Source organism: Anguilla anguilla, chromosome 10 (genome assembly GCF_013347855.1).
Source record: "Anguilla anguilla isolate fAngAng1 chromosome 10, fAngAng1.pri, whole genome shotgun sequence".
NCBI classification, from domain to species: Eukaryota; Metazoa; Chordata; class Actinopteri; order Anguilliformes; family Anguillidae; genus Anguilla; species Anguilla anguilla.
In genome coordinates this window covers 44,830,372-44,855,459 of record NC_049210.1, presented here as the reverse complement: position 1 = coordinate 44,855,459, position 25,088 = coordinate 44,830,372, and the positions used below count along the sequence as shown (strand labels likewise).

The window sequence follows — 25,088 nt, the reverse complement described above, 5'->3', positions numbered from 1 at the left end:
GCTCTTTCTCTGTTACTCTGTAAAGCGTCTTCGTGGCAGTTTTCTGTAAAAAGTTCTACACAGATAAAATTGATTGGATTTGATTTTGAGCATACCTCGGCAGTGTTTTTCTTTGGAATCCCAATGCAGCCCAAAGTGAAAAACTGTCAGCATGCAATTGTATGCAGCAACTCCAGGACAGAAATAAAAGAAACATCCATTGCAACAGTGCCAAATCAGTGAGAAATCCTCTGTCAATGTTTGACAGTCACAACACTGTCCAACTGCAGTGAATCTGCAAAATATCTTCTCTGCTCCAGGTGTGTGTGTGTGTGCATGCGTGTGTTTGTGCTGACTTGTACTGGTGTGTGCGTGTGTTTGTGCTGACTTGTTCTGCCTATAATAAAGTGTATGAATTGCCAATTAATCTGATTTGACTCCTTGCAAAGAAAATTGGCAGTATAATTGGGTATTTTTCAGTCATCAAAGTTTTCTTTCAAGGTGCTATTACGTATTTTTCTTTACAAAGTAGGAATCCGTTCCTACATAAGAACCAGCGCCGATATACAACGGATCTTGTGCATGCGACTGAAACAATAAGCTGAAGAAAGACGTTGAATTGCCGTGATTACTGAAGATAACGGTACCCGGGAGCTCTGTTTCCGGTTCGGTGGGGGAAACGGTGCAAGGAGACGCCGTTTCACATCCTTCAGCTTTTGTGCACAGCGTCTCAGGAGAAACGGGAGAACGGGTAGATACATTTGAATTACGAGAATCAAGGTCTTACAGAAGGTAAACGACAAAATCTGTTTGTTTTTCTTCCTCCAGCGCGGTATACGGATAATAGTTTCTTTCAAGTCGTTATTATTGTTGACATGGTTAGCTAAGACAAAGCACTTCGAACGCGTTGGCTACATAAATGTTTAGTTAGCTAACCTTTGCTACAGCTGTAAGTTATAAAGCTAGTTAGCTAGCACTATCAATGATAGCACTGTGCAAAATAAATAACGATAGCCTAATTAGGCTGCTAAGAAGCCACTTAAATGTATTTTACCCTTAAAACTAAATCAAGACAGTGCCGTATTTCAGGGGGAAAAATCGATGTTTTAAGGGCTAGATTAAAAGTGCTGATTATTTGTGTATAGCTAGCTAGGCCTATAGTCCTCTATTTGTATTTTTTGTTTATATTGCAAGAAAAAACATTTACAAGCGCTAGCCTTGTAAGTCGCGCTCGCTAACTTGTACTGTTTCACATCTTGTTATAACAACAAGAAATAGTGTAACAGCGCGGTTGCATCGTGAGTGCTACGCCCAAGCTTGCCCACTATGATTGGAAAGGAAAGGAAAGAATCGCAGCTAACGGTCACCTGGATTTACGGTAGCTATTTCCAATCTTGGGTAGAGCTAGGAAAGTTACTATTTCTTTGTCGTCTGCTCCTTTGTGTTTCTAAAATATTTCTTGCGAGGTCTAGTGTGTGACCACCTAATTGGTTACTTTGGAAGAAAATCGCTAGGAAATTACACGCTTACCATTGCAATTATTTCAAAGACCACAAAGAATGGAAATGTCATTAGCAAACGTTAAACAGATGGGTATCAAGTTAAACGGTGCAGTTGTCATCTAAACTCATGATCTGAGTTTTGCAATAAGGCAAAAGCTATCGTGGAAGTAGATCCTTTTGCTTAAAATGAGATAAATAGAATTATTGTGTCTCTGGCAACTCAGTAGTAGTAAGAGCAGTTGATTTTTTTTATCTCGCTTTTAATAGGTTTCAAAGGCCCGTCGTGCTTGTGATTGCTATGAAGTGGTATCAAGTTAAACTGCAGTTGTCATCTGAAACATGATCTGAGTTTTTGCCATAAGGGAAAAGCTATTGTGGTAATAGATCGTTGCTTATGATGATAGAAATATAATTATTATGTCACTGGCAACTCATTAGTAATAAGCGATCGGTTAATTCTTATCGCTTTTAATATGTTTAAAAGTTGTGGTTGTGACTACTATGAAGCGAAGTGGCAACTGTAGGCCATCCAAAGTCTGATAGTGAGTGACGCAGTTTTCTTAAGTTAGGGGTACATTGTACCTTTGCGATTAGTGAGGTGCTGAAACCAGGTCAAGTGGATTTTTCTCTCAGATACATTGTGCGCTTGTTTTGAAGTTGACATTTACAGACGAAACTTGACAGAAATTTCTGTTTTTCTCGGTCCCTAAGTAGGCCGTGTAGCATACACGCCTGTTACAAAGCTTTCTGAAGTTCTACATCCCTCACATCAGTTGCTCAGGAGTTGCTGAGGTCATAATTTTAGCTTCCTCCATAAACCAAACATGGTGCAACCAAGATGGCAAACAGCTAGGCCTAAATACAGGGTGCACGTAGCCAACTATCACTATTTTTATGCCACATCAGAAACATGTTAAATTTCTGGCAAACGGCTAGCAAAGATGTTTGCTACTGTAACCTATAAATAAAGTTGCCAAGGTTACAATAGCAATACGATTTTTCAAGCCACTGAATTTTATTTTATTTATTTATTTATTTTTAAATATAGGCTACTCCCAGATCTGTGGCACACAGTGATGGTCATATTTTTCCAGGGAGTAGCTGTTGGGAAGAAATGCATGGTTGAAACAAGGTAAGATGATGCTGCAAATGAGAAGTTACCTGATGTAGGCCTACAAGTTGGCAGCTTTCTTCTGAGGAACCATTGGAGTCAGAGCAGACACACCATAACTCGCAAGGGTTCAAGTTAGGCATATTTTTATATGTGTTACCAACCGAAGAATGTTGCAGTATTCTTACAAGCCGTAGGATGCCAAAATGTTTTTTTTTTTTTTTTTGATTTTTTGAAAAAAAAAAAAAAAAAAAAGCACTTGTTCTCTTGACACAAGGGAACATGTTTTTTCAGTTTGCTGGCCTTTGGCGTGATGACGCTGCATCTTCCTGGGCACGCTCAGTGTTCTTTGTTGTTGATGTAGTGCCATAGGAAGTGACTTGCCAGAGACTGCTGGCAGAACATTATCTTGGTAACCAGCACTTTTTTTTTCCGTCGGCCGTTGGCCGATCTGTTTGAAATCTCGACTTGGGGAATTGGAAACGTGGACCCATTTTCTGGTAAAAATGGTTTGGGTTTGCCAGAAATAAACCTGCTGCATGTAGTTGCGAAATAAAAAAAAAAAGTAAAAAACGAACTGAAAATTTATACCATAATTTACTTTTTCCCCTGAATGTTTTCTGGTCTGACATCATTGTAAGAAATGGTAAGCAAACATTTATAAGAGTTTGGTCTATTATGTGCATGCGAGAAGTAATTCTCTTAATTGTTAAGTTGTAAGTTCATAAAAAGGGCTTGAAATCATGCTGGATCAGATTACCACATTCTGTTCTAGGCCATTTTATCAGGGAATGATGCTTTTAATCAAAAATATTTTGATCCAATGGTTTGCTACAGTTGCCAAGCAAGCACTGATGGAATCCAGTGTGATCTAGTCTCACAATAACAGTTTCATTATTTTTATTGATAGCAATGTTTTTGGGTGACATTCTAAACATTGGCCCTATTTTCTTAAACATATACACACACTTAATTAACATATTGTATTGTTTGCTGGAATTAAATGAAACATTTCATTAAATGTGATACTTCAAACAAAGTCTTCACAACTAATCCCAGCTGCAGGTGATGCATCAGAATTGTTTTGAAATGGCATGGTTTACAGTTGCTCACACAATGTTGGCAATGATACAGTTTCCACAGGAAATTCTTGCTTTTTTTTGCTGTGTTATGGTTCTATTCTGAATGTGCAAGTTAGGTGGTGAGATTTGAGGGGAAAAAATATCTTTGTTTATAAGACCAGCATTTTTGGAACATTGTTCAGTTTCTTGAACCTGCTTCACTGAAACACTAGAAACAGTAGGCGTACAGTATATGTTGAATGCCTAACATACTGTCAAACTGTAGGATGTATACAAATTTCAGATGATGAGAAGTATTCTAAGTATCAAGTGAACATGGGCAGCAAGCTATTGAAACTTACCATACACTGAAATTAAACGTCAACTGGAGTGATCTGTTGTATTATGTCATTTTTTTTACTTGTAGCCTTAATGTTTTCCAGCCTGTATCTGTAAAAGCTGGTATTTCAATTTCCTAATAATGGTCTAAACAAAAAACCAAGCAATTTTTTTTCCATGTTCTTAACCTGCATGTTGATGCTAATATAACAGCTACATGTGTTTAGGAAATTGGTGCTGCATGGTTTCAATAACTTTGCTCTTTAAGACACACTGCAAGAAAACGGGTTTTGTGTGTAGTAATATGTTCTTTTTGAAATATATACAAGTGAATGTGCAAGGAAAAGTGGCTTGGCTGTAAAAATATTTGCTCTGTGGTTTGCATCATTTGATTCTTATTGACAAGTATTTTTTGGCTAAGAGTGTGTTGGAAATATCAGTGTGTACAGTACGATATTGGCTTTGGTTGTCTACAAGGCATAAAATTACTTCCCAAATTACATGTTCATAAAGCTACATTTCAGAGCCAAGGAATGTGCTATACACAGTAAAAATGTGTTTTTGTTTTTTTACTACATCAAACAAGACATAACTGCTAAGCATGACGTCTTTGTTCGAACGAAGGGCTAACATTATGGGTATAATTTCCAATTAAAGGAAAATATTACTGCCTACAAGTTAATTTCTTTATACAGCTTGTCAGCTCCAAAGAAAGTCACTCCAGATCCTTCTCAAACCATTATGTAATTAGTAAGTGCAGCCTTGTAATTTTGGTTGAGTCACTGTAACCATACACCAGTGTGCTGCCACCTTGATCAGAATCAGGCACGACCCACTAACAGTCACAATCCCACCCTCAACCCACCGTCTCCACTGGGAAACGGTTTTTTTTCCGCCTGAAAATTTGGCTGTTTTTAAAACTGACAGTGTGTTCTGTTAATAAAGAAAGCGGAATAAATAATAGCTTTCGCTCGCGGGCATGGATCATACCGTATGGGAGTGAGACTTGTTTTATAACTCCGCGGTGTAATCACAAGCTAAACTGACTTATTTACGGACTGTTTGAACGTCGGGCCAACTCCCCTCTGCGAGGGAGGCGGACCGGTGCGTTTACGACTCAGCCCATCAGTAATTCGGATGGCAGCGATTATTCAACACAGCCTCCTCCCACATCGGACCCGTTAGCACAACTGCTATTTCGCTCGCCTCGCGGAACTTTCAGAGTTTTAAGACGTCGCGCTGACCGCACCTGTCTTTCCACATCCACAGGTTTGCTTCTCGCCGGGGTGTCGCTGTTCATAATGCTGACTGAGAATGGACGCCCCTGAGTACCTGGACCTCGACGAGATCGACTTCACCGACGATTTAGTCGTGAGTAATAGACCGCCGAACCTGGAGGAACCGAACGGAAAAACCGAAATATAACATTAGATCTTGAAATTTGATTGATCTGATGTTTACAGTGCGAAATACCGCATGTGTTACGGTCAATCTGTCATGATTCTGAGGGAATGGTGTAGTGTAATGCTAGAGGATGGACTAATACTAAATACAATAAGAGTATTTAAAGTATTTAATACTAAAATCTCGCAGTTTTTTTCTTATTGGTCCTGTGTATGACTGACTGTCAGCCATCCATTTTAAGGCACATCAGCATGTAGGACCAGCATCTCTCCCATCCCTGCCTTGACTTAGCTCATTAACTGTCATTAAACCACAGATGTTCATCAGTTCAAACACAGTATGGGCCTGATTTACGAAGACTTTTAGCATGTGCAAAACTTTTTATCACAGCCAATAACATCACCAATGATCGGTCATGTTATTTTGGTCATATTTATGTTCTGCACCAATGATTGGTTGTATTATTAGTTTTGCATGTGCTTAAAGGATTTGCACGTGCTAAAGGTCTGATTAAATCAGGCCTTAGAGGTTTTATGCCCAAAAGAAAGGCTAATACACAATTAAACATGCCTGCCATTTTGTTTGTGTGGTTTGAGTAGAGTGCCTGACGTAGTACCTGATTGTTACTTTTCCTGTGTTTGTTTTTTTCTGTACCTTCTGTGTAGTGGAATGCATCTATGAAAACATTGTGTTGACGTGAAACACTTTGTGTTGACTTGTAAAGTGCTGCGTGCATTCTGAAAATACTTCCTCGGTTTTGGCTACTATGTTTGCAAACCGGCTTGCTGTGAATAACTGGTTTCCGTTATTAACATATGGCTCAGATCAGACTTCTTTCCCTCCCCGTGCAGTACTCTGTTACCTCTCTGAAGAGCATTCCGGAGCTTTGTCGCAGAAATGAGTCTCAAAGTGAAGATAGGCAAGGTAAGCGTGCAAGCACATTGCGACAAACTTTCTGGGTGTTTGCATTTCACCCCAGACTGCTAATTAGATGGCAAACATGAATAAAGAAGCGTGTGCTTTCCATGTGGGCCGTGTAATCGTTCGGTCGTTGGTGCTGAGAGGCATCGCAGCTCTCTGATTGGTAGTCTGTCGCAGGCAGCGCTCTGATTGGTAGTCTGCGCACACATGGCAGCGGTCTGAGCCTCTCACAGCCCGTTGTCTTGAAGTGTTTGCGGCGCAGGTCACGGCTGGGACGGGATAATCCGTCTTTTTGAACTCCTTGAAGAGGCTGGAATGCCTGCCACTTGAGTGCTTGGCAGAGTCTGACGCTTTGCCTTCCTCAGGCCTTCCTAATGCCTCCAAAGCGTGTTTTTCACAGAAGCTCTGCGGCGTCTGCCGTTTTCGCCACCTGTTATTTGCTCTGTAAGCAGAGCAGTGCCATGTTTCGCTCCTGGCGCCCGCTTAGTACACTGGCACAGGATGGCAAAGGTTTGGAAACTTTGCACCCGCTGTACTGGTGTTAGCTGCCCCTTCTTCCCTCTCATTCACACCTCGCCTTGTTTTCTTACTCACACACACACATACATACATATGTGCAGTGCACACACACGTACATGCACACTTACTCACACACGCACACACACGCACACACACACACACACACACACACACACATGCACACACATACTCACACATGCACACACACACACGCACACACACTAGTAGGAAGATGACACGTTCAGCTCATAAAAAAGACAGTGGCACACCCTTAATACAAAAACCGGTACTAAAAAAGTCTTATATTGAACCATTTTTCTGTGTGCTGTTATACTATTAAAGTATTGTTTCAGCATGGAACATTAGTTTTTACTGCTGAGATTTGTGAGGTGTAACTTCATTGATCAGTTCTGAATTGTGTGGATCATATATCAACCAGCTATATTTTGGCTTTTGTGATATTCAAATGACTCTGTGACTGAACATTATATTTATGTTTAAATGCATTGTTACAGTCAATAGGCAATAAAGATGAATAACATTTGCTTATACCACCTGCCTATTTTGTAAAAAAGAAGAAAAAGTGCTTCTTCTCGAGCAGGCATGGCTTGTTCTCTTTCCTTGACTTTGTAGATTTAGGACAGACAGACTGTCAAATCTGGATTGAATGAGGGAAGTGTTTGCAACGGTTTATCCACTTCAGAAAACCCGCTTACGAGGTATCAGAAAAACAAAAGGAGCGTGATAAGCATATCCGGCTGAAATTTATATAACAAGATTTCTGAATCACTTTGCTCTAATTAGGCCTTCAGTGGAATTTCCTGTGCCATGCAGTAACCCGAATGTTGTGATGGAAGGGGGTGAAAGTTCATAGCAGGGCTGCCCAACCCTGTTCCTGCAGATCTACCATCCTGTAGGTTTTCACTCCAACCCTAAACAAAGCACATCTCATTCCACGGCTAGAGATCTCGTCGAGCTGCTAATTAGTAGAGTCAGGTGTGCCAATTCAGGGGTGACATGAAAACCTACAGGAGGTTAGATCTCCAGGAACAGGGATGGAAAGCTCTGTTCTAGCTGTTGAATGAGGTGTGCTTTGTTACGGTTGGAGTGAAAACCTACAGGACGGTGGATCTCCTGGATCAGGGTTGGGTAGCCATAGTTTAGCCTTTGCATGAGCATTGTGCATTGTGGGATTGTATTGTTTATGTCTGCTTATATTTGACACCCCGTTCTTCCCGCTCTTGCTCCCCCCCCCCCCGTCCCCGCTATAAACTGGAGCCGCGGCGTGTCGTCGCATGGCGGCAACGGGATCAAACCCGCCGGCATCGCCGACGTGCACAGCAAGTTCCGCCCGGTTAAGAGGGTGTCGCCGCTGAAACACCAGCCCGAGGTGCCGGACAGCGGGGCGGACGCCAAGAGCCAGAGCCAAAATGGCGACGGGAGCAAAGAGGAGGCCTCGGACAAGCCCTCCCGAGCGGGCGAGCCGTCCGCCGAGGGGCGGGGCTTCAAGGGCAAGGGCGGCGGCGGCGGCGGGGGCGGGCCGCTGTTCGGGGAGCTGGAGCACTACGACCTGGACATGGACGAGATCCTGGACGTGCCCTACATCAAGTCCAGCCAGCAGGTGGCCACCCTCCCCCGCGCCGCCGCCCCGGACAAGAGGGGGGGGCGCGGGCGGCGGCCCCGGGGAGCGGGGCATGGGGGGCAAGGCGTCCGGGCCCCCCCACCACGGCGAGAGCCTGGGGGGCGTGATGCCCTACTGCGCCCTCTCCCCCGTCAAGTGGCCTGACATCAGGAAGTCCAAGTCCATGGACCCGGACTTCCTGCGGCAGCCGCCGCTGGGCCTCGAACTCTCCCAGGGTCCCCGCGGCTGCCCGCCGCCGTCAGCCGACGCGGAGCCGCCCGCCAGAGCGTTCCCCGAGCCCCGCCCCCACAAGGCCCTCGGGGACATTCCGGGGAGCCAGTCCATGAACTTCCCCCTGCAGGGGTGCTCCTCGGCCCGGGCGGATGGCGGCCGGAGCTGGGGCGGCTCCAGGGCCCACGGGGAGGTGGACGAGGAGGCCAAGAAGGTCCAGAACATCATCAACACCATCCGGGGAGGACAGATCTCCCTGCTGGTGAGCTTACACCCCGGGAGGGGGGCGTCCTAATCTAGAGCTGGCCCTAGGAAGTCACAGTGAGCGGGCTTTCATCATCCCGCAGCATTTCATTGGTCAGTTTAAACAGCTGACTACACGTTAAACTCATCTCATCTGGCTTCTAAATTGGTCGCCAATTTTGACGTGAATGCGAAAACTAGCCCCCCTCCCCCCCCCCCCCCCCATTCGCAGTGAAGTGGTATCCCAGCAAGTCTGGAGGAAGGTCCCACAGTTGAAGTTAACCCTTTCACACCAGGACATAAAAGTGATAACAGTGGCTTGGAGAACAAACAACCAGAGGGAGCCGTGCGTCGTTTGTTGTTCATGCGACCGCTTTTCCCCTTTCCCGCTTTTTTTTAACAGCCTCACCTGGCGGCGGACAACCTGGAGCTGATCCGGGACGAGGACGGGAACAACCTGCTGCACATCTCGGCGTCGGAGGGCCACGCCGACTGCCTGCAGCACCTGACCTCGCTCATGGGCGAGGACTGCCTGAACGAGCGCAACAGCGAGCAGCTCACCCCCGCCGGCCTGGGCATTAAGGTGAGCCGCCATGCGCTCGGGTGGACTCCCGGAACGTACCAAAGGAGAAACAGGGGGGTGTCATTCTCCATTGTAAATGGGATGTGAGGGAGGAAGGTTATATAGAACTAACCCCCCCTACTGCACGTGGACTTAACTGCATTAGTCTATGTAAGCATAACAATATGGTGGGAGTGTCTTTCTGAAATGGTTACACGACAGGTGTCAACTCCAGTCCTGGAGGTTCCGCAGTGTCTGCTGGTTTTTGGGGTGTTCTCGGCACAAGTGGTTCATTTAAGTCACTGATTGGCTAAGGAATGCACACACCTTGTTCCAAAGTCCTTAACTGGCAGCTGATTGAAAGGAAAACCGCAAAGAAAACCCGCAGACACAGCAGCCGCCCTGTTCAGTCTGACACCCCTGGGGCGTGGTTAAACCCGTACCCCCCCCCCCCCCTGCAGAACGGACACCTGGAGTGCGTGCGCTGGATGGTGAGCGAGACTGAGGCCATCGCCGAGCTCAGCTGCTCCCGCGAGCACCCCAGCCTGATCCACTACGCCGCGCGCTACGGACAGGTAAGGGGGCGGAGCCTGATCCACTACGCCGTGCGCTACGGACAGGTAGGGGGCGGGGCACACACAGGAAGTGCCCTCGGCTCCAGGAAGTGCGCTCGGCTGTAGGAAAGCACGATCCATTATTTACACACAGTAATATGTATAATGAGCGCTCATAGTGCCTTTTATACAGTGAAAATGCAGCCCAGTGCGTTTTACTGTACAATAAAGGTCAGAAATAAATTTGGTGGCAGTGTAGCATAATATTTTTGTTTCCCGAGTGGTGCACTCAACCTAAATTGCTTCAGTCCATACGCAGCTGTGCAATGGACTAAATGTATAATGTACACTTTGTGAATTGCTATGGATATGAGCTCTGCTAAATGCTTAAATTAAAGAAACTAGCAATGACGATACTTGACAATGGTTCTAGAACCGATTTTGGCAGACTGCACCTGAAAAAAAAATCAATGTTATGCAACTTTGTCAGGGGCACTGTTTCCTGCTCAGGCCCTTATACAAGGATGGTCTTTTTTCACTTGTAGATGTAAGAAAAACAAATGAATACACTTTAAGGGTGGCTTTCCCTGCATGAGGCAACTTTTCCCAGCATGCTTCAGCAGCTCAGGTTCACAGGACGATGCGAGGGTCCGCAGCTGTGCGGGAAGTGCTGTTCGGCGGCCATTGTTCTCGGCCTTGTTTTCATTCCCGGGCCTCTCCCCCCCCCCCCCCCACGCCCTCCCCCTTAAAGGAGAAGATCCTGCTGTGGCTGCTGCAGTTCATGCAGGAGCAGGCCATCTCCCTGGACGAGGTGGACCAGAGCGGGAACAGCGCCGTGCACGTAGCCGCCCAGCACGGTCACCTGGGCTGCATACAGGTACTGCCCCGCCTGCTCTCTCTCTCTCTCTCTCTCTCTGAGCGGGTGTCTCTCTACCCCTTAACAGAGCCTCACCTGGGCTATATCCAGGTACCTGCCCCGCCTGCTCTCTCTCTCTCTCTCTCTCTCTGAGCGGGTGTCTCTCTACCCCTTAACGAAGCCTCACCTGGGCTGCAACCAGGTACCCTCCCCACCCTGCTCGCTTTCTCTCTCTCTCTCTAAGGGCCCATTGCTCTACCCCAGCCCCGTGCACTAACAGGACACTCTGATGCTGAAATGCACACCTGACACCAGAGCGCATCGCTGCATTATTTATGCACCAGCCTGGGTGACCTCACCCTGCATGCTACACGCTTACCCTTAATGCAGAGGCCCAGTGCTGTAGCACAGGGGTGGGGGAGGGAGGGCCGTGTCTGTCACGTGACGCTAAGTTGCGCTCTCAGACCCGGCTGCTGGAATAAACGGTCTCTGCGATCGTTCACAGCTTCAGCTGTGGGCCACAGAATCCAGGTTTGAATTTTTTTTCATTTGTTTGAAAGACATTTTAATTGTGCAGTAGTCAGATTTATACATTATAAATTATAGATAATTTGTCACGACATTTACTTGATTACACGATTACACGCCTCGCTCACAGCCACACCTGCGATTTGAACCCATTGCATCTGCCCGAGCGCCCCCCCCCCCCCCCCCCCCCCCCCGGCCTTTTCGGTATTCAGGGCGTGGCGGACAGCGCTCGGGTTACGCAGAGATCACCCCCCAAACGGACGAACGCACGCCGCACCACCACACAATCCGCACCGCACGCCACATCTATCAATTCTCACTCGTGGGGAAAATCGACAACCGCTCTCCTGACTGACAGAGAGTAAATACACATCATCCGCCCTTTTATGTCCGCACACGTCAATTCATAACTAACAGGCCACAATCGGCATAATGCAGATGTCAATTAATTGAGCACTGTAAGTAAAATTCATTGAAGACATGCACATCATCATGTTATAATTATAATCATCTTGTACCTAAATATAAAAAGTACATTTTGATTAGTTTGTAGCAGAGGATTTTCAGGATCGCGCTTACATAGATTTAAAACATTGTAGTTTTCTGTTACTGAACTATTAGGATATATATAGGCCTACTCTGTACATGTATGTATATTTGTAAGAATGTGTGTGTTGTTTTTGCAGACCCTTGTGGAGTACGGCTCCAACGTCACCATCCAGAACCAGCACGGGGAGCGGCCTTCCCAGAGTGCCGAGCGGCATGGGCACACCACCTGCTCGCGCTACCTGGTGGTGGTGGAGACGTGCATGTCGCTGGCCTCCCAGGTGGTGAAGCTCACCAAGCAGCTCAACGAGTATGTATGCGCCCATGCATGACTACCCACATGCGCCATGCATCAGCGCCCCCATGCATGACTACCCACATGCGCCATGTGTCAGTGCCCCCAAGCAAGAGTGCCCCCATGTGCCAGTTTCCCCATGCATCAGTGCCTCCATGCGTCAGTGTACCCTCATGCGCTGGTGCCCCCATGCACCAGTGTCCCCATGCGCTAGAGCCCCATGCATCAATGCCCCCATGCGCTAGAGCCCCATGCATCAATGCCCCCATGCGTCAGTGCCCCACGCGCGTAAAGCGTAAAATTAAATCAGCAGCACAATCTGGAAACACAAAGGACTGTGAAAAAAGGATGCTGGATGTGTCCTTTCAAATGTCAGCCATTCTCAGATTAAATTATTTCAGAAGTTTAGCGATAGCGCCAGTGTGGCGCCATGCAGCGAGGAACACCGTGCGAGAGACCGTTACGCAGGCAGCCGAACAGAGCCGCGGTCTGTTTGCGTTTTTACTTTATCTCAGAAACATTTGAAATGTAGGAAGATGTGCCGAGAAATAAATGAGCTAATTTTGAAATCAGTTTTCTGAGCGCACGACAAGCGAGATGAACTTTGAGTAAACTCTCGGAATGCAAGTGGCCTCCAAGCGTTAGCTCCAAACACACAGTAAAACTCTTAATGAGACTGTCAGAATCGTGACCTGGAGTAGTAGCATAGTGTTCAGTCATCACCCGGCCTGCCTTCCCACAATTCCAGGCAGACCGCGGCGAAGGTGACGCTGCAGAACCAGGTGCAGCAGCTGCTGCTGGACTCGCCGCGCGGGGACGGCTCGTCCTCGCCGACCGCCAGGTGAGCCAGCCCGTCGCCCGGGTTACCGCCGCGGGTCGCTTCTGTTCACCTGGCCTACCGCACTACTGGTCTACTGTACCCTCAGCACGCGGGGAGGACTGTTATAATGGAGCGCTCCCTTTATGGAACTGTGCTGTTCTTTATCGTCCCTATGGTGCTGTTATTCTGGACCGTCAGCCCGCATTTTTATTTGTCGATTATGGGATGTTTTATTTGGCCAAAGGTTACATGAGCCTCTGAAGTTAGTCTATAATTTAACACTGGTTATGTTTAGATGTCCCTGTGTTTCAATAGAGGCATGAACTGAAGCCATCCGAATATTAAATCTATAGTTTCATAATTGTTACAAAATAATTTTCTTTTCTAGTAATCTGTATGAGAATGTATTCAGTTTTATTTAACTGTTCAACTGCCATACATACAGGCAGTCACTTATGGACACACGTGTTAACCTTCTGCTTAAAAGTGACCTTTCAGCTAGTGTGCTCCATAATGTAAATGCATAGAGAGACTACGTGTCGCATGATTGGCTGGCTCTTGTTGTCTTTGCCAGTGGCCACGCCGCCCACATGGAGGCGTGGCCTGAGATGACCCTGACGGCGGAGGCGGGGCCGGGGGACGGGCACTGGGTGCTGCGGCAGCGGGACGTGGACTCGGACACGGTGCTCCGGCAGCTCCTGGGCAAGGAGATCTCGGAGAAGGTGTGCACCTCGGAGCGGCTGTCCCTGGAGTTCCGGGGGGCGGAGGCCCCCGCCGGGGCGGACCCAGGGGTGGCGCTGCGGCGCATGGGCGTGGTGGAGCGCCGCGAGCTGAAGCTGGCCCGGCTGAAGCAGATCATGCAGCGCTCGCTCAGCGAGTCGGACACGGACTCCTACCCGCCCGAGGAGAGGCACGCCCACGGCTCCGCCCCCGGCCCCGCCCACTCCCACAGCTCCGCCCACGGCCCCGCCCCTGGTCCCGCCCCCGGCCCCGCCCGACCCGACAGGCCCCGGCAGCTGGCCGTCGGCGAGGGCGACGAGCCGGCGGCCAGCCTGCACCTGGTGATGAAGAGGCACGCGCCCTCGTCCGCCGAGCGCAAGCTGGCCTTCGCCCACGGCTCCTCCAAGTCCGCCGACGGGTACAACCCCTCGCCCACGTCCGACTGCAGCGACCCGGACCACGAGCCCAGGGCGGACGCGGCGGCGGCGGCGGGGGGGGACGGGGGGCCCGACGGCGGCGGCGGCGGCTCCCAGAAGAACGCCACCAGCCCCAAAAGCGCGCTCAAGTCGCCCTCCTCCCGGAGGAAGACCTCCCAGAGCCTCAAGCTCAGGGTGACCTTCGACGAGCCCGTCGTCCACAAGGAGGCGCCGGAGGGCGAGGCCCGGGGCGGCCCGGCCAAGGAGGGCGAGAGGGGCGCGGCGAGGACTTCGGCGGGGGGCGAGCCGGGGGAGGCGTGGAAGCGCCCGTTCGGGACGTTCCGCTCCATCATGGAGTCGCTGAGCGGGAACCAGAACAGCAACAATAACAACCCCCACGGCTCCCCCGCCGCCAAATGCCCCGCGTCCACCCCCAAATGCCCCGCATCCACCCCCAAATGCCCCGCATCCACCACCAAATGCCCCGGGCCCGCCGCGTCGCTGAGCTCGCCCGCGAGGAAGACGTCCGAGACGAGAGCCAATCAGACCAGCGTTGCCAAGTCCAAGAGCAAGACCAGCGCTGTGTAGGAGGACACGCCCACGCTGGACGCACAGGGGCGACTGACCTGGATGGAGTTCCTAGTGCTCGCCGAAGATGACCTTTCCCATCCCACCCGACCGGCAATCTCATGTGGGATTTTTTTATATTGAACTATTTCTGGATAATTTCCACTTTTCTGTTTTTCTTTTATTTTTTCCTATTATTAATTCAGAATATTGTAACTGTAAAAGACAAGAAGGATAACAGTGGAATGCACAGGGGATGTAATTTTTATTTTGCGTAAAGTGGATTTTTCTAGGAAGGAGCACTTGATGTACACTTGCACAAATGTATTGGAGCCACTGTATATAGTACTCTTTTACACCTAATCCACCTTTGCATTTTCTACTGTTAGTTTTTGATTCAAAGTGTTGCTTATTACCAGTTACTGTATTCGTGACCTATGCATACTAGTATGATTTCATTTTGATTGTTACTTTAAACTGTATTGACTTTTTTTTTTTACACTCCATTGAGATCATTTAACCTTGTGGTATGCAGTATGAAGAACTGAGTCTTGGAAAGAGATTTTACTTTTCCAGTTTGGTGTTTTTTGCAATGTTATCGACACTGAATTCCTGAAGAGCAGGACACAGGCTACGTGATCATAACATATTTTTTAAATTATTGTAGTAATTATGTGTGAAGACCGCTGTCCACAGCTCACAGTGGCCACTTAGGAGTTGCGCGTCATGTGACGTGTGTGAAACCTCAACATTGCACTCTGCAATATATAAAACTGCAAAAATATGCAAAGTCAACAATGCTGCAATACGATTGGTTCACTGTGGTCGTTTTTAGTATCTTAAAAAAAAAAAAAAAAAAAAAACTGAACAGCATTATGTTACTGTTTATACATTTCGTTGTCTCATTTCCAGTTTGGGAATCGGAAGAATAACTAAATGCAGACCCGTTGTGGTTGCTCCCCCCCCCCACCTCCCCCAATTATTGAAGCCGCTGTCAGAGGTTCACCCACCGGATTGAAAGGACAAGCATTTATACCTTCAGGTACCACTGGGTCTCGGATCAATCTCTTAGGCATTGATGCCAAAGATTGATGCTTTCAATTAAATGAACATGTACACACACCGCAACAAGAAATACCGAAACGTTCAAAATACAAACAAAACACTGTATTCAGTCCCTGCTGTCAGTCTTCATGCTGAGATTATGTATCTTAACCCTTCACTCAAATTATGTCACAATAGATTTTAATAAATCTAGCCTACAGGTATACAGAGTAATCGGCAAGGTTAATCAGAACATTCCATATGTTGTCTGGGGAAGAAATAATATTTTATAGTTTCAATTCTTTGCAGTTCTTTGGTTCGGTTCTCAAAACATTTGCAACTTTCAGAACAGTGGAAATTGTTGATTAAATTAAAATTGAGAATATGTTGACAAATCAAGTGTGTGATGCTTTGTCACAGTGAGAGAAATTGGAAAACTGCAGAACTAAATAAAAATGATTTATCTATTTTGAGCTGTTTGTTTTTTAAGGTTGAAGTTGTATTAAGAGAAATTGCACTAGCACCTGAAGAATACATTTGCATTAGTAATTGAAGTTATACAACGCTCAGTTTTGTTAGATAAATTAATAACACATTCAGTGTTATGAGTGGGAAGGCTAGTGTAAGCTCTTCTTACAGTTGGATACCTCCTCGTTTACTAATATTTTTCCCACATGGGAATATATGGTATGTTATGCTTTTTACTGACATTGTAGGACTTCACCACAAATAGAATAGTATTATGTTCTATATGGATTTCCCTCCTACACTTGTATTTACAAAAATACTTTATGAATATATTTTTACTTGCAAAATTTTTTCTTGTCATTTATGGAGACAGGTGGTCAGTTTTATAGGCAGTTCTTGTGACGGCCCTTACTAGGGTGGTATAATTATTTGTAGACGTATTTACCGTGTGTAAATATGAAATAATACACAAATAAATCTCACCAAGCCAGCAGAGCCATCTGACCTGAAGATTTTAATCAATCACATTATACTACAACCTTGTAATCAAGTTATAACGTAACTAAACCCCCTTTCCTGATTTTGTATTTGGGCGCTTTTCACTGAATCCACAAGACTGAGCTTTAACTAATTGGTGCTCACGCAGTCGGCATTCACGTTGATGTAAAATGAGACCGCCTTTCTTTCAAATTAAATTTGTTTTGCATTTTAAATAAATCTGCACCAACTCTGTTTCGACTTACGTAAATACAATTTGCAATTTCGCAAACCTCCCTCATGAAAACAAGAGCTGCCGTTGTGTTTTTCCACTTGTGATCGTTTGCGCATATTTGCGGACAGAGTTGGCTTCGGTCTCAAAGTAGACATGGGCAAAACATCATTGGTCACCGGGCCTTCGCTGGGAAACCATATGTGCTGCTTCCTTTCAACAGAAAGACTGCCCACAAAACCAAAACCGTTTATAGCTGCGCAGTTGCAGGCTTCTTATTACAACAGCAGAAGCGGGTGTTGAGGGACAGCAGTGACAAACTTCCATTGTAACGAGGGACACGCTCCGCGCGCATCGCGAGTGGCTTGAACTCACGCGACGTAATTATCCTCCAGAAAGCCGACCATTACAGCTCGCCGACGGTGGTTTAGCTTGCCTGTCGCGCGACGGCGCGCGTCCCTCATCCTTGCGAGCTGGCGCCTCCGCATCTAGGCCGGAGAGGAAGCATTGAGATATCGCAGCTGAATCGCGTCATGGGTAGATGAGCCGCAAAGCCGGTTCTGGTGAACAGGCCCGGCCATGAAGACAGACCTCTGTGGGATGCTCAATTTTGCGATCTGACAGAGACCAGGGCTGGATTAAGCTGATTGAATTTCCAGAATTTCTTTTGTAATTATTCACAGCGGCATTTGAACACCTTGCTCGTTTTTTGAATGCATTGTTGCTTCGTTTAAGTTTTCTGTTTGGGGTAGGTGTTTGAGAAGGACCAAATTGTTTCCTTTTGATTCTAAATCTAAAATATGTTGCAAATATTTGCTGATCATGACTTTCAGTCTTCAGAGAATTGCATATTATATAAAAAGTTTTTTCTTTGCTTGTCTTGAAAAATGCATAAAGTCAAGAGGTGTGATTTTAAATAAGACAAGGAATAGTAATTTAATTCTTTATACAAAATACAGAGTTCAGTTCTCAGTAGTAGCCTATTTTACTGAGTCAAATGGTACAAATTACTTATCATAACCTAAATCCACCATGTTTTTTTAAACACAACATTTATTTTCAAAACAGAAGAGCCAGAATTTATGGAAGAAGAAACAAAACAAGAAAAAAGAAAAAAAAAATCCGAATAAAATATTAAAATACCAAATACATCCTCTACCTATCTTTGAACACAACTGCCGGCAAACACATTTGCTTTGGCTTCGGCTAATCCGTCTTAAAGGTATTTTATAGGTATTACTTGCAGGATTTTTCAAACACCCTTAGAAACAAAACAGTGCCTGGGGACTGTGGGGTTTTTTTAAGAGTGAAGTTAAACTGATAAATTAGACCTCATTTAGTGGACAACAGTTTGAGCCAGTCACCAGGGGAGTCGTTCCACACCTTTGAAGACCCTGGCAATTTAATTGGTGATGGTACAAGCTCTGAAAGAAAACATTTAAGTATGTAGCGGCAAGGCCAGTGTGCGGAATGAAAATGGAGGAGACAGCCGCTTGATTTGACAGGGGGAGTCATATATAGATTTTTGTGTCCATTGTTTTGGCTTATTTGTGTGTGCTTTACTCAGTCAATCAAATATAATTGACACCGCTGGGCTCTGTTGTTTCGGGGATGACAGGAGCTAATGCCAGGGAAAAAAAGCCGGGAGGAAACAACTCTTTGTGAGGGATGGGAAAAGGTTTCTGCCAGGCCGGTGACAATTTTTTCTCCCTTCAATGCTATTAATTGATGTAATGGCAGAGATGATGGATACTGATAAATACAACCTTTAAAAAAAAAAAAAAAATCTCACGATGGCGCTTTCGTACATCAAGTTCCTGAACCCCCATTCGCACGTAAAGCACACATCACACAGACATGAACACATGCACACACGCACGCACACACACACACACACACAATAATTGCAATTCTTTAATAGTATACACTCGTAAAAATGTTCATCTTAAAACATGAATGTTAAATGTTAAACTAGCACATGCTTACACCCATACACACATAGGGCCTATGCAAACTAACAAAGTTAATTCATTATTATAAATACATACTGATTTTATGTATTTGTAATACATTCAATATAGATTGTGTTTTAATCATTGTTGTACTTAGTGCATGACACTAACGGGGGTGGCCGCCGGCTGTTACTGGATGATAAAAGGCACAATAGGCCGTCCGGGAGGTTGTTGACTGAGATCGTGGTACTACACTTCTGTGCCAGTAGAGGGCGGCATTGCTGTTCTGAAGGTGAACTCGCAACCATAAACAAAGCATTCTTGTCAGACAGAGAACGGCGGAATAATTAAATACTGCTTTAAGATATACATTGATCAAAATTGTTATTAATATTTACAGAGAATAGGAAAACATTGCACACAAGGCAGAGTTTTAAAAAAAGAGCAAATAGATCTATGTAATACTCAGAGAAACAATTCTACCAACAATGAAAGTTGCATATACGAGAGCTCAATATTGAATGGCACAGATAAGTTTAGTAGTCAAAATAAAATGTTGCTATTTTTTTTATTTTTTCATGATACCAAGTAGAAATAGTGCCCAACAGAGCTACAACCAGTGTAGCTGTACTAGGTCAAACTAAATATTCAGTTCTTGAAAAAACCTTGACAAATGTTCAGGTAACCTTAAACCCAATAAAGTCATGACATAATTCATGACTTGACAGCAAATGCAGCAATACATAAAAAAAGAATGGCTTCTATTACACTAAACAAAAAGTATACAGAGATGTGGATGGCAAAAGCATTGACATTTTACATGACCAAACCAACCAACTAATCTGTTTTGTCCTCTATAGCATACAGAAAGCAAAGCTCAGGATTTCATACTTCATTTTTCTCAAGAATCATTATACTACACTTGAGTTTGGGCTAAATTTATTTTGGTAATACACATAGCAGAGTCCATTCACATGCTCTTCATTGGGCTGTTCTGCCAAAAAGATGATTCCTAAATCATTCCTAATAAACACAGACCACACAGTTCCTATTTCTGCAGTGAGACGGATGGGAAGCTGACATGCACTGAAGTATTTCTGGTGCGAGCCTTTCAATTGCACAACTTTCTGGCAACAGTGCAGGGAGGCAAAGTAAACAGATTTATGCTAAGACAAAAACAGTTAAAGAGAGTAAATATTGTTAGTGTGTTGGGCAGGCTTTGGAGGGTGAGGTCATGAACAGAGGGATACGTTCAGGACTGGCAAGCATGAGCAACACTAGTATAATTCAACCAGAAGTTGCCATTATTGCAGCATCTAATTGACTCCAACACTGTCAGAAAAAACGTGCAAAAATTGTACCTATAGGGGTACAATGGCTTGTCACTGGGGCAGTACCCTCAATGGTATACTCATTGTACCCTTTACCCTTTTAGATTCGTACAAATTTGACCCAGTGAGGGAACGTTAACAGGAATTGTACCTTAGAGAACAAAAATGGACCTCCACTGTACCCCTTTTTCTGCCAGTGTAGATATCGAAAACACAAGACTGCAAAGTGATTTAGCTTTTGAAAGCAATGTTAAAGTCACATCTTTCTAAATGTGGTAGAACTGAAAAAATGTGTGTATAAACAAAAACTCTCAAGTGCTCTCAAGAAAAGTCTTTTTTTTACCGCAGTAAGTTTTACCAGAAAAGCTGATTCATAATAAATTATGGTTCTGAAGTACATCTCACCAATAAATTAATATGTTATGAGTAAGAAGTCTCCAACAGCAGTGATCAAATCCAGATATGAAGCAGCAAGCATGTCTTTTCATCTCAGCTATTATTGCTGAATTAATTCAAGCGACTTACTGCTTGATGCAAAAATTCACTATTTTCACAAACATTACTTACATATTTTACTGTGATGCATGGAATCCCATTTAGCCACAGACCCTAGTTTTCAGTTCTGGGTGGGAAAATGATTGTTATATATTCTCTGATTAGCACTGGGCTCCTCTTCTTGTTGTGTTGTGTTCTCCTTGCTATAAAAACCTTGAAACGAATCCATTCACAAAGATTATGTTAGTCTTGAGTGAATAGCTCTCAGCCAGCCAGCCAGAAACTGGTTGCTTTGATAGCTTATGAGTGTTCAACTCCGAAGCAGACCTTAAAAGAACTCAGTTATGATTTTCTTTCCCCCTCAGATTTATTCCTAAATATAAAGGTCAGACAATATATTTATGTTGCTCAAGCTTTTCCACAGTGTTTCTTATTTTAAGAAAAGAACAAATTATTAAGGCACACAAAGCTAAAAATACCAAATCGGCAATAAAAAGAGTAGACCTACCGACTGCCATCCTCGTATATAAGAAAATATTAAATTAGGTTTGCCACATGTAGTTTTATGACAGAACTGCAGTGGGAAAAGCGCAGTTTTGCAGCATGGCCTTTAAGACAGCATTCTCTGTCAGTTCACGGAATGTGTTTGCTGAGTGGTGTTCCTGTAAAAAGCTAACATAGTCTTCTGACCTACTGTCAGACTGTTTGCACTGAAAAATGGTTTGAGGAGGATCACTTGACAAGTATCATCCCTGGGACAACGGAGTTCAATTTTTTTTTAAGTTCCAAAAAAAAAAAAAAAAACCTGACCCTGTGTAAAACTCACCTGTCATCTTTCAATCTGTCTGTCAGTGACAGCACTCCGCATCGTGGTACCCATAACACAACATTTGCACTTGCAGCAGGTTGCCTTGCTAACCATTAAAAACTGGGCACCATGATTCACAATGTGATTTCTCAGAAGGACTTTGCCTTACCGTGCAACATTCTGCTGAACTGTTTCCTGTGATGGCTAGCCCATGTTTCCTGTGTGTTCGCACCCGGCCCACACTCCACCACTGGTGCACATGTGACCCTTCATTGTCCAGTTTTTTTTTGGTCGTGGGCCTCCATATTACCAAAGTTGTATGTCTTAGGGCCCCCTTTTGAGAGTTGGAGTTGCTCACCTAATGAACACAAGCCTTTGGGTGGTGAAAAAAATGCACAAAAATTCAATTAAGGCTTGAATATAAGTAATAAATAGATGTAAAAAAAGAACTGCTATATAATGGCAAACAACACACACATGCACACAATTGTTATTAATTTACAGCATCAGCAGGCATGAAATGGATAATCTCTCTGGTGGATGCATACTGCATCATCATATTTGCCGTAATCACAGGCCGATACTGATACCGATAAGGTTGTTTTAAGCGATTATTGGCCGATACCAATTATACATCCCCGATATTATCATGCATTCCTACCGACAACATGTCGCAAATAGGCCTGCTGTAATAGCTATGATTGTGAGTGTTTCAAAACCAGACTAAATTCACAGAATAATCGCCGCACAAACAAATAGCCTATAAATCTGGAAAAAAAAAGTGCGACCGAGCTGGGTCACCGTTGACACGCGGTCATTTCTCTTTTACATTAGGACCCCGAGCTGACGTTTCTTCTTTTTTAAAATTTTTTTCCCTAGAGGATGCTATAACATCGCTCTTTTCATCGCTTTGACGCCCGCGGTCTCGCGATTCATTTCGCCAGTGCGCGTCTCTCTCTCTCTCTTTCTATCTCTCTCTCTCTCCTCTCTCTCTCTTTCTATCTCTCTCTCTCTCCTCTCTCTCTCTTTCTATCTCTCTCTCTCTCCTCTCTCTCTCTTTCTATCTCTCCCTCTCTCTTTCCTTCTCTCTCTCTCTCTCGCTGCGCGGCGCGGCCGACGGCGATATTTATTTATTGGAATGCGATGGCTCCTTTAACCTATTCCATTGATCCGTGAGTGTCCCCCATTAAAGCCCAGCAGCCCGGTCTGAGGGGAGAGAAATAACCAGTCCCCCGGCGACCGTGCGGCCGCCCGGCCCAACCCGCCAGCCGGACGCCTCGCGCCACGAGGGGAGCACAGCTGGAACACCGGCACATCATTTAGGACCGTGTTCCCTCATCCACTTTATTTGTAGTAAACAGCAGCTCATTACGGGGGAGCGGACCGGTAAGGTGTCGTCGCGGTTCAGCGGCGCCACCTTCCCCCCGGGGGGAGGATATATCCCGAGGGGGGAACGGGTTAGGAGAGCTCGGGGGGTGGGGGGTGGAGGTGGGGGAGGGGGGGGGTGATGTGGAAGAGGGGGGGTGGGCTGTCTCGGGTTCTCAAACTGTCAAGGTTGGAGGCGACAGTTTAGTTTGAGGATTTAAAACATTGCGGCTCCCGGTCCTGCTACATCCCCAGCAAATGACTTTTACCGCTGACATTTAGTTAAGAGACAAGACAGATGTGGCTGCAGTTTTCTCCAGTCACCCTTAGTCCTGTAAGGTGCAATTCATCCAACTCAATTTTATACATCTTTAGAAGACTTATAGCATAAGGCCGACCCATTTATTTAGTTTGACACCAATGGAAACATTTCTCCTCCTCTGGAGGTTTCTGATTGTGTCCAGTACCTAGTTAAACTGTGAAAGTGCCTCCTTCATCACAACGTGCAGTTCATCCAGTGGATATTTAAAAATCACACCCCCAAGATATACAGCAGTCGGGAAGAGTCCTTGTGTTTCTAAATGAATTGTTAAAGTGCAATCCACTGACAGCGGGACAAATACAGAGGACAGAGGCAGAGCAGTGTTTTTAAATGGAATTAGACTCTCTGAACTCTCGTGTTTTTCTTGGTTATTTGAATTTCTTGGTTATCTTAAATTCCAGCATGGTATTCTTAATGCGCACTCGGCAGATAAACAACAGATGAGTCCAGCAGCAATGTGATAATTAATTGTTTCACATATTTAATTCATAGATTATGCTGAATAACGGCCCAATTGAGATGCACGTGGCCAAGCTCAAATTTTTACCTCTAAGGGGAGCTTTAATTTTCTTTTAGTCAAATAAGTTGAGATTAATCAAGCAAATTACAGATTTTCTTCAAAATTAAGCAAATAAATCATGTTTTTCAAGAATTAAATTTTACATGAAAACATAAAAACCAGCTAGAGGCAGCTGGCCAAGGTCATTTATTTGTTCCAATAAGGCTGTGTTTTGGACAACAAAAAATAAATAAATAAATACATAAATGAAATAATTAAACAACAACAACAGAAATACTATTACTACTACTACTACTAATAATAATAATAATAATAATAATAATAATAATTGATACATTTTGTGGTCAGACCAAAAAGATCACTTTGACCTACTGCAGTCCAGCACTGTGGCAAAACAAAATGTGCTCAGTAGTCCAGAAGACCTCGCAACCACATTTCAATAATGATTTGTTACTTATCACAACCACAGATCACTTGATGACAATACTACATGATTGCTTAGCCAACAGGATCGCTCCTGGTGAACTCAAGCTCTGTTTTATGATAGCGATCTTACAGATTGGATATTATGACCAATATTTATCAATGATAACATTTCACTGAGCTACACATTACGAAACAACAGATACTACCCAACTTTTCAAGGACATCTGATTCTCCGCAGGTCACAAATAACAAAAAGAAAAGGTATTTAGATTTCAGTGGATCCATGAATATCTCTGTAGTGTTAACATCAGGGGTTAGGAGACTTCTGGGCAACAACACAGCCTTGTTAGCTCACTTATGGAGTAATTGTGAGAAACATACCTTGTGCTTTATCTTACGTACAGGTTGAGCCAAAATGGCTTCTCGTACCATTGAGAGAGTTGTTCTCATGGAGGATGATCAGATAAATCTGGCCATAGAAATCAGTTACAGGAAGCAGATGAGGTGGACCACCAGAGCCCGCACCGGCCAAACACCCCATTAAAAGTGATAGATAGCTTCACATTCCTACAGATGAACAGATATACGCAATTCACTTGTTCCATATATGCAATAAACGCAGTACGTGGATGTTTACATAACGCACAACACATGAAAATATGCCGTACATTAAAACTAAACCTGAAGAGAACGTTAAACGCCTTCCCCAAAAGCACAAACCCTCATTTATGAGAGAGATTGTAAGTGGAGGGATAACAGTCTGGCATAATGTCTAATTGGATTTCCCAGAGTGGAAATGCTCTCTCTTGAGAAGCATTAGATACATAAAAAAGCACATCATAAACTGAGAGTC

The 25,088-nt window shown here is 44.8% G+C and overlaps 1 protein-coding gene across 1 annotated transcript; it reads left to right on the top strand.

The window, feature by feature from the left end:
- Window positions 1–287: 287 nt before the first annotated feature.
- sncaip (synuclein, alpha interacting protein) lies at window positions 288–16,309 on the top strand. The gene is given in 11 exon segments (XM_035379836.1): window positions 288–771; window positions 5,262–5,363; window positions 6,248–6,320; window positions 8,096–8,484; window positions 8,486–8,950; window positions 9,335–9,514; window positions 9,955–10,068; window positions 10,799–10,924; window positions 12,118–12,287; window positions 13,021–13,113; window positions 13,667–16,309. Coding segments are annotated over 10 exon segments (2,817 nt in total). The 5' UTR covers window positions 288–771; window positions 5,262–5,306; the 3' UTR covers window positions 14,817–16,309.
- The last annotated feature ends 8,779 nt before the right edge of the window (window positions 16,310–25,088 follow it).